Source organism: Zonotrichia leucophrys, unplaced genomic scaffold (assembly GCF_028769735.1).
Source record: "Zonotrichia leucophrys gambelii isolate GWCS_2022_RI unplaced genomic scaffold, RI_Zleu_2.0 Scaffold_116_142020, whole genome shotgun sequence".
NCBI classification, from domain to species: Eukaryota; Metazoa; Chordata; class Aves; order Passeriformes; family Passerellidae; genus Zonotrichia; species Zonotrichia leucophrys.
In genome coordinates, this window is record NW_026992321.1 from 27,252 (window position 1) to 42,996 (window position 15,745).

The window sequence follows — 15,745 nt, forward strand, 5'->3', positions numbered from 1 at the left end:
CTGTGTGCCAGCAGTGCATCGAGCACTGCCCAGTTCAGGGCTATGGGGGGGCTCAGCACTGGGGGTACCCTGCTGGGTTCAGGGCTGTGTTTAGGGGTCTCCCCAGGTTTTGGGGACCCCCCTGACCCCCCGTTTCCCCCCATTTTCCCCGCAGCTCCCCGCGGGCCGGCAGTGCATCGAGCACTACCGCCGCCTGCGCCGCTACTGCGTGTTCTCGCACGAGGAGCTGATCTGCAAGATGGCCGCCAGCCCCGAGAAGCTGGACCTGAACCTGGCGGCCGCCGTGCACAAGGAGATGTTCGTGCTGGTGCAGGAGGAGCGCAAGCTGCGCAAGGCCCTGCTCGAGAAGGTGGGGGCGCCCCCGAAAACAGGGCAGGGGGGTGGTTGTGGCACTTTTGGGGCACCCCAAAACCCCTGGGGAGGGGGTGAGGGTTGTGTTTGTGCCACCCTTGGGGGTTATGGGAGGGTTGGGGGCACCCCAAAAGCTCTGGGGAGGGGGTGAGGGTTGTGTTTGTGCCACCCTCAGGGGGTTATGGGGGTACTGGGCACCCCAGAATCCCTGAGGAAGGGGTGAGGGTTGTGTTTGTGCCTCCTTCAGGGGGTTATGGGGGGGTTGGGGTGCCCCAAAACCCCTGGGGAGGGGGTGAGGGTTGTGTTTGTGCCACCCTCAGGGGGTTATGGGGGTGTTAGGGGCACCCCAGAATCCCTGAGGAAGGGGTGAGGGTTGTGTTTGTGTCACTCTTGGGGGTGATGGAGGGGTTGGGGGGCACCTGAAGGTCTTGGGAATGGGGTGAGGGTTGTGTTTGTGCCACCCTTAGGGGGTTATGGGGGTGTTAGGGGCACCCCAGAAGCTCTGGGGAGTGAGTGAGGGTCGTGTTTGTGCCACCTTCAGGGGATTATGGAGGGTTTCGGGTGCCCCAAAAGCTGCCCAGTGCTCCCCTGGGAAGTCACAGAGGGGTTTGGGGTGCTGGAGGGACCCCAAAAGCTCTGGGGAAGGGATGAGGGTCGTGTTTGTGCCACCCTTGGGGGTTATGGGAGGGTTGGGGGCGCCCCCGAAAACAGGGGGGGGGGGGGCGCCCACAAAGGGGAAGGGGTGGGAGGGGGGGGGGTGGTTGTGGCACTTTTGGGGCACCCCAAAACCCCTGGGGAGGGGGTGAGGGTTGTGTTTGTGCCTCCTTCAGGAGGTTATAGGGGTTTGGGGCACCCCAAAAGCTCCCCTGTGCTCCCCTGGGAGGTCACAGAGGGGTTAGGGGTGTTAAGGGCACCCCAAAACCCCTGGGGAGGGGGTGAGGGTTGTGTTTGTGCCACCCTCAGGGGGTTATGGGGGTACTGGGCACCCCGAAAATGGGGGGTGGGGGGCGCCCACAAAGGGGAAGGGGTGGGGGGATGGAGGGGGGGTGGTTGTGGCACTTTTGGGGCACCCCAGAATCCCTGGGGAGGGGGTGAGGGTTGTGTTTGTGCCTCCTTCAGGAGGTTATAGGGGTTTGGGGCACCCCAAAAGCTCCCCTGTGCTCCCCTGGGAGGTCACAGAGGGGTTAGGGGTGTTAAGGACACCCCAAAACCCCTGGGGAGGGGGTGAGAATTGTGTTTGTGCCACCCTCAGGGCACAAGGGATTGGGGCTCAGGGATTGCCACCCCCAGGCAGGAGGGATTGGGGCTGCTGAGAGCACCCCAAAATCTCTATGTGGGGGTACTGATGTTGGTTTTTCTGCTCCTCAGGGCATCCCAGAGGCAGAGCAGGGAGGGTTGGAGCTGTAAGGGGAAATCTGACAGAATTTTTATGCCTTTGAGGGGATCACAAAGGGTTTGGGGCTGCTGAGACCACCCCAAAATCTCCATATGGGGGTTCTGATGTCCATTTTCCTGCCCCCCAGGGCATCACAGAGGCAGAGCAGGAAGTGTTGGAGCTACAGGGGGAAATCTGAGGGAATTTTTATCCCTTTGAGGGGATCATGGAGGGATTAGGAGTACAGGGACACCCCAAAATCTCTATATGGGGGTACTGATATCCATTTCCCTGCCCCCTCAGGACATCCCAGAGACAGAGCAGGAATGCAAGAGGGGATCTGACAGGATTTTTATCCCAGTCAGAGCATCACAAAGGGCTTGGGGGTGCTGAGAACACCCCAAAATCTCTATATGGGGGTTCTGATGTTGGTTTTCCTGCCCCTCAGGGCATCACGGAGGCACAGCAGGAAGGGTTGGCGCTACAGGGGAAAATCTGGCAGAATTTTTATCCCAGTCAGAGCATCAGGGGGTGCTGAGAACACCCCAAAATCTCCATGGGGGTGTCTGATATCCATTTTCCTGCCCCCCCCAGGGCATCATGGAGGCAGAGCAGGAAGGGTTGAAGCTGTAGGGGAAACATGAGGGAATTTTTATCCCTTTGAGAGGATCATGGAGGGATTAGGAGTACAGGGACACCCCAAAATCTCCATATGGGCGTTCTGATATCCATTTCCCTGCCCCCTCAGGGCATCACAGAGGCAGAGCAGGAATGCAAGAGGGGATCTGACAGGATTTTTATCCCAGTCAGAGCATCACGAAGGGATTGGGGTTGCTGAGAACACCCCAAAATCTCCATGGGGGTGTCTAATATCCATTTTCCTGCTCCCTCAGGGCATCACAGAAGCACAGCAGGAGGGGTTGGAGCTGCAGGGAAAATCTGGCAGAAGTTTTATCGCAGTCAGAGCATCAGGGGTGCTGAGAACACCCCAAAATCTCCATGGGGGTGTCTAATATCCATTTTCCTGCTCCCTCAGGGCATCACGGAGGCCGAGCAGGAAGGGTTGGAGCTGTAGGGGAAATCTGAGGGAATTTTTATACCTTTGAGGGGATCACAAAGGGCTTGGGGCTGCTGAGAACACCCCAAAATCTCCATATGGGGGTACTGATGTCCATTTTCCTGCCCTCCCAGGGCATCACGGAGGCAGAGCAGAAAGAGTTGGAGCTACAGGGGGAAATATGAGGGAATTTTTATCCCTTTGAGGGATTATGGAGGGATTAGGAGTACAGGGACACCCAAAATCTCTATATGGGGGTACTGATGTTGGTTTTTCTGCCCCTCAGGGCATCACGGAGGCCGAGCAGGAAGGGTTGGAGCTGCAGGGGAAATATGAGAGAATTTTTATACCTTTGAGGGATCACAAAGGGATTGGGGGTGCTGAGAACACCCCAAAATCTCCATATGGGGGTTCTGATGTCCATTTTCCTGCCCTCCCAGGGCATCACGGAGGCAGAGCAGAAAGAGTTGGAGCTACAGGGGGAAATCTGAGGGAATTTTTATCCCTTTGAGGGAATCATAAAGGGATTGGGGTGTGCTGAGAACACCCCAAAATCTCCATATGGGGGTACTGATGTTGGTTTTTCTGCTCCTCAGGGCATCACAGAGGCAGAGCAGGAATGCTACAGGGGGAAATCTGACAGGATTTTTATCCCAGTCAGAGCATCAGGGGGTGCTGAGAACACCCCAAAATCTCCATGGGGGTGTCTGATATCCATTTTCCTGCCCCCCAGGGCATCACGGAGGCCGAGCGCGAGGCCTTCGAGCTGCTGCCCGACGACGAGCGGCAGTGTGACAAGTGCAAGACCACGTGCTTCCTGTCTGCCCTGGCCTGCTACGACTGCCCCCAGGGCCTCGTCTGCCTCTACCACATGGACGACCTGTGCAAGTGCCCCCGCAGCAAGCAGTACCTCAGGTGGGGCCCTGGAGGGGGTTAAATGGGGTTTGGGGGGGCTTAAATGGGCTTTGGTGGGGTTTAAATGGAGTTTAGTGGGGTTGGGGGGTTTGAATGGGGTTTGAGGGGGTTATATGGGGTTTAAATGGGGTTTAGCGGGGTTTGGAGGGTTTGAATGGAGTTTAGTGGGGTTGGGGGGGTTTGGGGGGTTTGAATGGAGTTTAGTGGGGTTTGGGGGGTTTGAAGGGGGTTTGGAGGGTTTGAATGGAGTTTGGGAGGGTGAGAGAAGGGTTTAAATGGGGTTTGAATGGAGTTTAGTGGGATTTGGAGGGGGTTTGGGGGCTTTGAATGGAGTTTAGTGGGGTTGGGGGGGTTTGAATGGGTTTGAGGGGGTTTAAATGGGTTTGGTGGGGTTTGGGGGAGTTTGGGGAGTTTGAATGGGGTTTGGAGGGGTTTGAATGGGGTCTGGGGGTGTTTGAATGGGTTTGGGTGGGTTTAAATGGGGTTTTGGGGGTTGAATGGGGTTTGGGGGGCTTGGAGAGGGGTTTGGAGGGGTTTAAATTTGGTTTAAATGGGGTTTGGAGGGGTTTGAATGAGGTTACGGGGCGTTGAATGGGGTTTGGGGGGCTTGGAGAGGGGTTTGGGGAGGTTGGAGTGGGATTGGGGGGCTTTAAATGGGGTTTGAATGGAGTTTAGTGGGGTTTGGGGGGGGGTTGAATGGGGTTTGGAGGGGTTTAAATGGAGTTTAGTGGGTTTGGGAGGGTTTAAATGGAGTTTAGGGGGGTTTGGAGGGGGTTTGGGGGCTTTGAATGGAGTTTAGTGGGGTTGGGGGGGTTTGAATGGGTCTGGGGGTGTTTGAATGGGGTCTGGGAGGGTTTAAATGGGGTTTTGGGGGTTTGAATGGGGTTTGGGGGGTTGAATGGGGTTTGAGGGGGCTTGGAGAGCGGTTTGGGGAGGTTTGAATGGGGTTGGGGGCCTTTAAATGGGATTTGAATGGAGTTTAGTGGGGTTTGGAGGGGTTTAAATGGGGTTTGGGGGAGTTCTATGGAGTTTAGTGGGTTTGGGGGGCTTAAATGGGCTTTGGTGGGGTTTAAATGGGGTTTAGTGGGGTTTGGAGGGGTTTGAATGGAGTTTAGTGGGGTTGGGGGGGTTTGGGGGCTTTGAATGGAGTTTAGTGGGGTTTGGAGGGGTTTGAAGGGGGTTTGGAGGGGTTTGAATGGAGTTTGGGAGGGTGAGAGAAGGGTTTAAATGGGGTTTGAATGGAGTTTAGTGGGGTTTGGAGGGGGTTTGGGGAGGGTTGAATGGAGTTTAGTGGGGTTTGGGGCGTTTGAATGGGGTTTGAGGGGTTATATGGGGTTTAAATGGGTTTGGTGGGGTTTGGGGGAGTTTGAATGGGTTTGGAAGGGTTTGAATGGGTCTGGGGTGTTTGAATGGGGTTTGGGAGGGTTTAAATGGGGTTTTGGGGGTTGAATGGGTTTGGGGGGCTTGGAGAGGGGTTTGGGGGGGTTTAAATTTGGTTTAAATGGGGTTTGGGGGGTTGAATGAGGTTATGGGCGTTGAATGGGTTTGGAGGGGCTTGGAGAGGGGTTTGGGGAGGTTTGAATGGGGTTGGGGGGCTTTAAATGGGGTTTGAATGGAGTTTAGGGGGGTTTGGAGGGGTTTGGATGGGGTTTAGAGGGTTTAAATGGGGTTTGGTCGGGTTTGGAGAAGGGTTTGGGGAGTTTAAATGGAGTTTAGGGGGGTTTGAATGGGGTTTGGGGAGTTCTATGGAGTTTAGTGGGGTTTGGGGGGGCTTAAATGGGCTTTGGTGGGGTTTAAATGGGGTTTAGTGGGGTTTGGAGGGGGTTTGAAGGGATTTGGAGGGGTTTGAATGGAGTTTGGGAGGGTGAGAGAAGGGTTTAAATGGGGTTTGAATGGAGTTTAGTGGGGTTTGGAGGGGTTTGAATGGGGTTTGAGAGGATTTAAATGGGTTTAGTGGGTTTTGGAGAAGGGTTTGGGGAGTTTAAATGGAGTTTAGTGGGGTTTGGAGGGGTTTGAATGGGGTTTGGGGGGTGAGAGAGGGGTTTAGATGGGGTTTAGGGGGTTTGAAGAGGATTTTGGGGTTTGAATGGGTTTGGAGGGGGCTTTGGGAGGTTGAATGGGGTTTGAGGATTGAATGGGTTTTGAGGATTGAATGGGTTTGGGGGTTTGAATGGGGTTTGGGATGGTTAAATGGGGTTTGGGGGCTTGGAGAGGGTTTGGGGGTTTCGATGGAGTTTGGGGGGTTGAATGGGGTTTGGAGAGGAGTTTGGGGTTTGGGGGGATTTGAATGCGGTTTGGAGAGGGGTTTGGGGGAGTTTGAATGGGGTTTGGGGGTTGAATGGGGTTTGGTGGGATTTGGAGGGGGTTTCAATGGTGTTTGGGGGAGTTTGAATGGGGTTTGGAGGGTGGAGGGGTTTGGGGGAGTTGAACAGGGTTTGGAAGGGTTTAAATAGAGTTTGGGGGAGGTTTGAATGGGATTGGGGAGGTTCGGAGAGGGGTTGAGGGGCTTGGAGAGGAATTTGAGGTGCTTGGACAGGGGATTGGGGGGCTGGGAGAGGAGTTTGGGGGGGCTTGAATGGGGTTTGGGGGGCTGGGGACCTTTGATGTGACCCTGGGGACGCACATGGGATTGATCTCGGGGTCCTGGTGTGACCCTGGCCGTGGTTTGGGGGTGCTGAAGATCTCGGGGTGTCCCTGGGATGGCATGGGGGGACACTGCCATAGATTTGGGGATGGTTTTTGGGGGATCTGGGGGTGGTTTGTGGGGGTCTGTAAGATTTGAGGGGGCTGGGGGCACATATGGGATTGATCTCGGGGTCCTGGTGTGACCCTGGCTGTGGTTTGGGGGTGCTGAAGATCTCGGGGTGTCCCTGGGTTGGGGACACAGCCATGACCTGGTGGCTCCTCTACAGATTCGAGGGGGCTGGGGACCTGGGGCTGGTTTGGGGCGGGTCTCTAACATTTTGGGGGGCCTTTGATGTGACCCTGGGGACACACATGGGGTTGAGCTGTGTGGGGCTGGGGGTCCTGGTGTGACCCTGGCTGTGGTTTGGGGGTGCTGAAGATCTCGGGGTGCCCCTGGGATGGCATGGGGGGGACACAGCCACGACCTTGTGGCTCCTCTACAGATTTGGGGATGGTTTTTGGGGATCTGGGGTGGTTTGTGGGGGTCTGTAAGATTTGGGGGTGCTGGGGACCTTTGATGTGACCCTGGGGACGCACATGGGATTGAGCTCGGGGTCCTGGTGTGACCCTGGCTGTGGTTTGGGGGTGCTGAAGATCTCGGGGTGTCCCTGGGTTGGGGACACAGCCACGACCTGGTGGCTCCTCTACAGATTTGGGGATGGTTTTTGGGGGACCTGGGGGTGGTTTGTGGGGGTCTGTAAGATTTGAGGGGGCTGGGGGCACACATGGGATCGATCTCGGGGTCCTGGTGTGACCCTGGCTGTGGTTTGGGGGTGCTGAAGATCTCGGGGTGTCCCTGGGTTGGGGACACAGCCACGACCTGGTGGCTCCTCTACAGATTTGAGGGGCTGGGGACCTGGGGCTAATTTGGGGGGGGGGGTCTCTAACATTTGGGGGGCCTTTGATGTGACCCTGGGGACACACATGGGGTTGAGCTGGGGGTCCTGATGTCACCTGGCTGTGGTTTGGGGGTGCTGAAGATCTCGGGGTGTCCCTGGGATGGCATGGGGGAGACACTGCCATAACCTGGTGGCTCCTCTACAGATTTGGGGATGGTTTTTGGGGGACCTGGGGGTGGTTTGTGGGGGTCTGTAAGATTTGAGGGGGCTGGGGGCACACATGGGATCGATCTCGGGGTCCTGGTGTGACCCTGGCTGTGGTTTGGGGGTGCTGAAGATCTCGGGGTGTCCCTGGGAGCCACAACCTGGTGGCTCCTCTACCAATTTGGGGCAGCTCTCTGCTCCCCACACCCCCTGAGCTCAGTCTGGGGGTGCCGGGTGTCCCTTTTGGGGGGCCCCCCGAGCCCCCCAGTGACCCCCAGTGCCCCCCAGGTACCGCTACACCCTGGACGAGCTGCCGGCCATGCTGCACAAGCTCAAGGTGCGCGCAGAGTCCTTCGACACCTGGGCCAACAAGGTGCGCGTCGCCCTCGAGGTGGAGGACGGCCGCAAGCGCAGTGAGTGGGGGTCCCCGGGGGGCTTTGGGGGGCTCTCCAGGGGGGTTTGGGGGGCTCCCAAGGGGGGTTTGGGGGACTCCAAAGGAGGGTTTGGGGGCTTTCCAGGGGGGTTTGGGGGGCTCTCAAGAGGGGGAGTTGGGAGGGCTCTCAAGTGGATTTTGGGGCGCTCCCAAAGGGGCTCTCAAGGGGGGTTTGGGGGCCTCCCAAGGGGGCTCTCAAGGGGGTTTTGGGGGGCTCTCAAGGGGCATTTGGGGGTCCCCAGGGGGTTTGGGGGCTCCCAAGGGGGTTTGGGGGCTCTCAATGGGGTTTTGGGGGGCTCTCCGGGGGGGTTTTTGGGGAGTTCTCAAGGAGGATTTTGAAGACTCCCAAGGGGCTTTTGGGGGCTCTCAAGGGGGTTTTGGGGGGTTCCCAAGGGGGACTCCCAAGGGGTGATTTGGGGGGTTCTCAAGGGGGCTCTCCAGGGGGGTTTTGGGGGGATCTCAAGGGGACTTCCCAAGGGGATTTTGAGGGCTGTCCAAGGGGGCTCTCAAGGGGTTTTGGGGTTCTCAAGGAGGTTTTGGGGGTTCTCAAGGAGGTTTTGGGGGGCTGTCAAGGGAGCTCTCCAGGGAGGTTTTTTGGGGGGCTCCCTAGGGGAATTTGGGGGGCTCTCCAGGGGGGTTTTTGGCGCTCCCAAAGGGGTTCTCCTGGGGGTTTGGGGGCTCTCCAGGGGGAATTTGGGGGGCTCCCAAGGGGGTTTTGGGTGGCTCTCTAGGGCAGGTTTGGGGGGACTCCCAAGGGGAATTTTGGGGGCTCCCAAGGAGGGTTTTGAGGGCTCTCCAAGGGGGCTCTCACGGGGGTTTTGGGGGCTCTCAAGGGGGTTTTTGGGGGACTCTCAGGACTGGTTTTGGGGGCTCTGTAGAGGGGGTTTGGGCGCTCTCCAGGGAAGCTTTGGGGGGCTCCCAAGGGGGGTTTGGGGGGTTCTCATGGGGGTTTTGGAGGGCTCTCCAAGGGGGCTCCCAAGGGGGATTTGGGGGGTTCTCATGGGGGTTTTGGAGGGCTCTCCAAGGGGGCTCCCAAGGGGGATTTGGGGGCTCTCATGGGGGTTTTGGAGGGCTCTCCAGGGGGACTCTCAAGGGGATTTTGGGGGGCTCCCTAGGGGAATTTGGGGGACTCTGTCCAGGGGAGTTTTGGGGACTCCCAAGGGGATTTTGAGGGCTCTCCAAGGGGGCTCCCAAGGGGGATTTGGGGGCTCCCAAGGAGGGTTTTGGGGGGCTGTCAAGGGAGCTCTCCAGGGAGGGTTTTGGGGGGCTCCCAAGGGGGATTTGGGGGCTCTCCAAGGGGGATTTGGGGGCTCCCAAGGGGGCTTTGGGGCTCAGAGCCCAGCCTGACCCCGTGCCCGCCCCGCAGCGCTGGAGGAGCTGCGCGCGCTGGAGTCGGAGGCGCGCGAGCGCAAGTTCCCCGAGAACGAGCTCCTGCACCGCCTCAAGGGCTGCCTGCGCCAGGCCGAGCGCTGCGTGTCCGAGGCGCTGGGGCTCATCAGCTCCCAGGAGACCGGGTCAGTGCCGCCGGCGTCACCGGGCTGTCACCACAGTGTCACCACAGTGTCACCACAGTGTCCCCACGGTGTCCCCAGAGTGTTACCAGAGTGTCCCCACAGTGTCACCACAGTGTCACCAGAGTGTTCCCTGCTGTCCCCAGAGTGTTCCCTGCTGTCCCCAGCAGGGCAGTGCCACCGGTGTCACCAGGGTGTCACCAGAGTGTCACCAGAGTGTCCCACGGTGTCCCCAGAGTGTTACCAGAGTGTCACCAGCAGGGCAGTGTCACCAGAGTGTCACCATGGTGTCCCCACGGTGTCACCAGGGTGTTACCAGAGTGTCCCCAGCAGGGCAGTGTCACCAGAGTGTCCCACGGTGTCCCCAGAGTGTCACCAGAGTGTCACCAGAGTGTCACCAGGGTGTCACCACAGTGTCACCACGGTGTCCCCAGCAGGGCAGTGCCACCAGAGTGTCCCACGGTGTCACCAGAGTGTCACCACAGTGTCACCATGGTGTCCCCACAGTGTTCCCTGCTGTCCCCAGCAGGGCAGTGCCACCGGTGTCACCGGGGTGTCACCACAGTGTCACCACAGTGTCCCCACGGTGTCCCCAGCAGGGCAGCGCCACCGGTGTCACCGGGCTGTCACCACAGTGTCACCACAGTGTCACCACAGTGTCCCCAGAGTGCTACCAGAGTGTCACCAGCAGGGCAGTGTCACCAGAGTGTCACCATGGTGTCCCCACGGTGTCACCACAGTGTCACCAGAGTGTCCCCACAGTGTCACCAGAGTGTCCCCACGGTGTCCCCAGCAGGGCAGTGCCACCGGTGTCACCACAGTGTCACGACATTGTCCCCAGTGTGTCACCACGGTGTCCCCACAGTGTCCTCACGGTGTCCCCATGGTGTCCCCAATGTGTCACCAGGGTGTCACCAGGGTGTCACCAGGGTGTCACGACATTGTCCCCAGTGTGTCACCAGAGTGTTCCCTGTTGTCCCCAGAGTGTCACCAGGGTGTCACCAGTGTCCCCACAGTGTCACCAGAGTGTCCCCACGGTGTCCCCAGCAGGGCAGTGCCACCGGTGTCACCAGGGTGTCACCAGTGTGTCACCAGAGTGTCCCACGGTGTCCCCAGAGTGTTACCAGCCAGGCAGTGTCACCAGAGTGTCACCATGGTGTCCCCACGGTGTCCCCCAAGTGTCACCAGTGTCCCCACAATGTCCCCAGAGTGTCCCACGGTGTCCCCAGAGTGTCCCCACGGTGTCCCCAGTGTGTCACCAGCGGGGTAGTGTCGCCAGTGTCACCACGCTGTCACCAGAGAGTCCCCACAGTGTCACCAGAGTGTTCCCTGCTGTCCCCAGAGTGTCACCAGAGTGTCATCAGCTGTCCCCATGGTGTCCCCAGAGTGTCACCAGCAGGGCAGTGTCACCAGTGTCCCCAGAGTGTCCCATGGTGTCTCCAGAGTGTCCCCAGAGTGTTACCAGGGTGTCCCCAGAGTGTCATCAGCTGTCCCCATGGTGTCCCCAGAGTGTCACCAGCAGGGCAGTGTCACCAGTGTCCCCAGAGTGTTACCAGGGTGTCCCCAGAGTGTTACCAGAGTGTCACCAGCAGGGCAGTGTCCCCAGAGTGTCCTCAGCTGTCCCCCAAGGGTCACCAGTGTCCCCACAGTGTCCCCAGGTGTCCCCTCAGTGTCCCTGTGCCCTCCATGTCCCCGCAATGTCCGTGTCCCTGTCCCCACAATGTCCCTGTCCCCTGGGTGTGTCCCCACAATGTCCCTGTCCCCACAGTGTCCCTGTCCCCTCCATGTCCCCGCAATGTCCGTGTCCCCTCAGTGTCCCTGTCCCCGCAGTGTCCCCACAATGTCCCTGTCCCCACAGTGTCCCTGTCCCCGCAGTGTCCCCACAATGTCCCTGTCCCCACAGTGTCCCCACAATGTCCCTGTCCCCACAGTGTCCCTGTCCCCGCAGTGTCCCCACAATGTCCCTGTCCCCCCTCAGTGTCCCCACCATGTCCCTGTCCCCGCAGTGTCCCCGCAGTGTCCCTGTCCCCGCAGTGTCCCCACAGTGTCCCCACAATGTCCCTGTCCCCGCAGGGTCCCTGCAGTGTCCCCGCAGTGTCCCCACCATGTCCCTGTCCCCGCAGTGTCCCCACAATGTCCCCACAGTGTCCCCACCATGTCCCTGTCCCCGCAGTGTCCCCTCAGTGTCCCCACCATGTCCCTGTCCCCTCAGTGTCCCCACCATGTCCCTGTCCCCACAATGTCCCCGCAGTGTCCCCACCATGTCCCTGTCCCCGCAGTGTCCCTGCAGTGTCCCTGCAGTGTCTGGGCAGTGTCCCCGCAGTGTCCCCACAGCGTCCCTGTCCCACCCACAATGTCCCCTCAGTGTCCCCACCATGTCCCTGTCCCCGCAGGGTCCCTGTCCCTCAGTGTCCCCACAATGTCCCTGTCCCCACAGGGTCCCCACAGTGTCCCACCCATGTCCTGTCCCCGCAGTGTCCCCGCAGTGTCCCCACAATGTCCTGTCCCCAGCAGTGTCCCCACCATGTCCCTGTCCCCGCAGGGTCCCCCCAGGTCCCACCTGAGTCCCTGTCCTGAGTGTCCAACCAATGTCCCTGTCCCTCAGTGGTCCTCAGTGTCCCACCATGTCCCTGTCCCGCAGTGTCCCTCAGTGTCCCCACCAGTGTCCCGTCCCTGCAGGGTCCCCACAATGTCCCTGTCCCCACAATGTCCCCTCAGTGTCCCCACCATGTCCCTGTCCCCGCAGTGTCCCCTCAGTGTCCCCACCATGTCCCTGTCCCCGCAGGGTCCCGGCGCCGGCGCTGACGCTGGAGGAGCTGCGGGCGTTCCTGGAGCAGATGAACCAACTGCCCTGCGTGATGCACCAGATCGGGGACGTGCAGGTGGGACACGGGGTCACACAGGGTCACACAGGGTCACACAGTGTCACCTGGGGTCACACAGGGTCACACGGGGTCACACGGGGTCACACATTGTCACACAAGGGCTCAACATTGTCACACACGGGGTCACACAGTGTCACCTGGGGTCACAGGGGGGTCACACGGGGTCACACTGCGTCATGCACCAGATCGGGGACGTGCAGGTGGGACAGGGCAACATTGTCACACAGGGTCACACATTGTCACACGGGGTCACACAGGGTCACACATTGTCACACGGGGTCACACTGTGTCACACTGCATCATGCACCAGACTGGGGACGTGCAGGTGGGACACAGGGTCACACAGTGTCCCAGAGATGTCCCAGGCATGTCCCTCCGTGTCCTGGTGCTGTCCCTCTGTGTCCCAGGGGTGTCACACTGTGTCTCAGTGTTGTCCCTCTGTGTCCCACACTGTCCCCTGTCCATCCCTAACCCCATGTCCCTGTGTCCCCACGATGTCCCACACTGTCCTCCCCACGTCCCTACGATGTACCCACCTGTCCCCACAATGTGGACCCACCCACACTGGTACCTGTGTAGTCCCAGGATGTTCACACTGTCCACACACTGTCCCCTGTGTGTCCCCACATGTCCACTACTGTCCCCCATGCTCCCCCAGGCTCTCTGGACTGGTGTCGAGGGTTTCCAGGCCAAGGGGTGGGATCTCTGGGGTGTCCCATATGTCCCCACTGTCCCATGTCCCACACTGTCCCCTGTGTGTCCCCACGATGTCCCACACTGTCCCCATGTTCCCCCCAGGCCCTGCTGGACCGTGTGGGCGTTCCAGGCCAGGGGGGTTGGATCTCTGGGGTGTCCCATCGTGTCCGTCCACGATGTCCCACGTCCCACGATGTCCCACACTGTCCCACATGTCCCCACGATGTCTCACACTGTCCCCACAGTGTCCACACTGTCCCAGATGTCCCCATGTCCCTGTGGTCTGTGCCCCACATGTCCCACACTGTCCCCACACTGTCCCACGCTGTCCCACCCAGGCCTCCTGGACCGTGTCAAGGCGTTCCAGGCCAAGGGGGTGAATTTCTGGGGTGTCCCAGATCCCTTGTGTCCCACGAGTCCCACACTGTCCCCACACTGTCCCCACACTGTCCCCGTGTCCCCAGGCCCTGCTGGACCGTGTCGAGGCGTTCCAGGCCAAGGGGTGGGGATCTCTGGGGTGTCCCCACGATGTCCCACACTGTCCCTGTGTGTCCCCACGATGTCCCACACTGTCCCCTATCTGTCCCTGTGTGTCCCCACGATGTCCCACACTGTCCCCAGGTGTCCCACGATGTCCCGCACTGTCCCACACATGTGCCCACCTGTCCGTGTGTGTTCCCACGAGTGTCCCTCTGTCCCACACTGTCCCCTGTGTGTCCCCACGATGTCCCACAGTGTCCCACACTGTCCCCACGATGTCCCACCCTGTCCCCGTGTCCCCAGGCCCTGCTGGACCGTGTCGAGGCGTTCCAGGCCGAGGCCCGCGCCGCCCTGGCCGTTCCTCCGCCGGCGCCGGGGGCCCTGCAGGAGCTGCTGGAGCGCGGCGCCCGCCTGGGCGTGGAGGTGCCCGAGGGCCGGCGGCTGGAGCGGCAGCTGGCCCAGGCCGCGTGGCTCGAGGAGGTGACGGCCACCCTGCGGTCCCCGCGCGCCCGCGTGCCCCTGCCCGTCATGCGCGGCCTCATCCAGGCCGGCCGCACCGTGGCGCCCAGCCCCGCCGTGGACGTGGCCATGGCCGAGCTGCAGGAGCTGCTGACCATCGCCCAGCGCTGGGAGGAGAAGGCGCAGATGTGCCTCGAGGCCAGGTCAGGGGGCTGGGGGCATCCCCGGGGGGAGAGACCCCTCCCCAAAGGGAGATGAAGGGGCTGGACCAACCCGGGGAGATAAGGGGGGAGACATGTCCGGGGGGAGAGACCCCGACCCGGGGGGAGAGACCCCTCCCCAAGGGGAGATAAAGGGGCTGGACCCCAATCCAGGGGGAGATAAAGGGGCTGGAGACATGCCCAGGGGGAGAGACCCTGACCCAAGGGGAGATAAAGGGGCTGGACCCCAATCCAGGGGGAGAGACCCCGACCTGGGGGGAGATAAGGGGGCTGGAGCTGTCCCCAAGGGGAGATAAAGGGGCTGGACCCCAACCCAGGGGGAGATAAAGGGGCTGGACCCCAATCCAGGGGCAGATAAAGGGGCTGGAGCATGCCCAGGGGAGAGACCCGACCCTGGGGAGAGACCCCTCCCAAAAGGGATATGAAGGGCTGGACCCCAACTCAGGGGGAGAGACCCAACCAGGGGGTAAGGGGGCTGAGCTGTCCCCAAGGGGATAAAGGGGCTGGACCCAGTGGGGGGAGATAAAGGGGCTGAGCCACCAGGGGGATAAAGGGGCTGGAGCCACCCCCAGGGGGAGAGACCCCGACCCGGGGAAAGAGACCCCTCCCCAAAGGGAGATGAAGTGGCTGGACCCCAACTCAGGGGGAGATAAAGGGGCTGGAGCCTCCCCAAAGGGAGATAAAGGGGCTGGAGCCACCCCCAGGGGGAGAGACCCCAACCCAAGGGGAGATAAAGGGGCTGGGGGCTGCACCTGAGAGGAGACAGGGGGATGAGATCTCTGGGGGTGTCAGGGGGGTCTCTGGGGCTCTCAGGGCTCTCAGGTCCCTGGCTCTGGGGTGTCGGGATCTCTGGGGTGTCAGGGGGCTCTGGGGCTGTCAGGGACTCTGGGGGTATCAGGGGTCTCTGGGGGTCTTGGGGCTCTCAGGTCCCTGGCTCTGGGGGTATCAGGGATCTCTGGGGTCTCAGGGCTCTCAGGTCCCTGGCTCTGGGGTGTCAGGGATCTCTGGGGGTCTCTGGGGGTCTCAGGGCTCTCAGGCCCCTGGCTCTGGGGGTCTCTGGGGTCTCTGGGGGTCTCGGGGCTCTCAGGGCTCTCAGGCCCCTGGCTCTGGGGGTCTCTGGGGGTCTCGGGGCTCTCAGGCCCCTGTCTCTGCCCCCCGCAGGCAGAAGCACCCCCCGGCCACGCTGGCTGCCATCATCAAGGAGGCCGAGAACATTCCGGCGCTGCTGCCCAACATCCAGGCCCTGAAGGAGGCCCTGGGCAAGGCCCGGGCCTGGATCGCCGACGTCGAGGAGATCCAGGTGGGCTCTGCACCCCCGGGACCCCCCTGGGACCACCTGAGACCCTCCTGGAACTCCTTGGGACCCCCTGAGATCCCCCTGGGCTCCTCTGGGACACTGTGAGAGCCCCTGGGACCCCCGGGGACCCCTCAGTGCGCAGCCCTGAGTGCCTGCGCTGTCCTCTTGGACACTCCTGTGTCCTTGTCCTGGTGTCCCCATCGTGTCCCCATGGACCCTGGACATTGCACATCCTTGTCCTGGCCCCGTGGACAGTGGACACCCGTGTGTCCCCATCCTGTCCCTGTGGACACTGCTGTGTCCCTGTCATGGACAGTGGACACCTCTGTGTCCCCAT

General features: G+C 60.7%; 2 protein-coding genes across 2 annotated transcripts in view; both read left to right on the forward strand.

Annotated features, from left to right (window-relative positions):
• The window catches only part of LOC135460882 (lysine-specific demethylase 5C-like), a 57,028-nt gene that overhangs the window by 25,819 nt on the left and 15,464 nt on the right, over window positions 1–15,745 (forward strand). The window contains 7 exon segments of the mRNA XM_064737848.1: window positions 155–349; window positions 3,517–3,698; window positions 7,715–7,839; window positions 9,226–9,373; window positions 12,156–12,252; window positions 13,735–14,093; window positions 15,273–15,411. Coding sequence (XP_064593918.1) covers window positions 155–349; window positions 3,517–3,698; window positions 7,715–7,839; window positions 9,226–9,373; window positions 12,156–12,252; window positions 13,735–14,093; window positions 15,273–15,411 — 1,245 coding nt within the window.
• LOC135460881 (DNA-directed RNA polymerase II subunit RPB1-like) lies at window positions 9,485–11,947 on the forward strand. The gene is made up of 3 exons (XM_064737847.1): window positions 9,485–10,579; window positions 10,816–10,836; window positions 11,913–11,947. The coding sequence occupies exons 1-3, from the start codon at window positions 9,655–9,657 to the stop codon at window positions 11,945–11,947; spliced, it is 981 nt and encodes a 326-aa protein (XP_064593917.1). The 5' UTR covers window positions 9,485–9,654.

What these genes read in the sequence shown, in the direction of transcription:
- LOC135460881 (XM_064737847.1), top strand. Translation starts at nt 9,655, where the DNA reads ATGGTGTCCCCACGGTGTCACCAGGGTGTTACCAGAGTGTCCCCAGCA. An exon ending in GTCCCCACAATGTCCCCAGA is followed by an intron (nt 10,580 to 10,815) that starts GTGTCCCACGGT and finishes GTGTCTCCAGAG; the next exon opens with TGTCCCCAGAGTGTTACCAG. An exon ending in GTCCCCAGAGTGTTACCAGG is followed by an intron (nt 10,837 to 11,912) that starts GTGTCCCCAGAG and finishes CTGTCCCCGCAG; the next exon opens with GGTCCCCCCAGGTCCCACCT.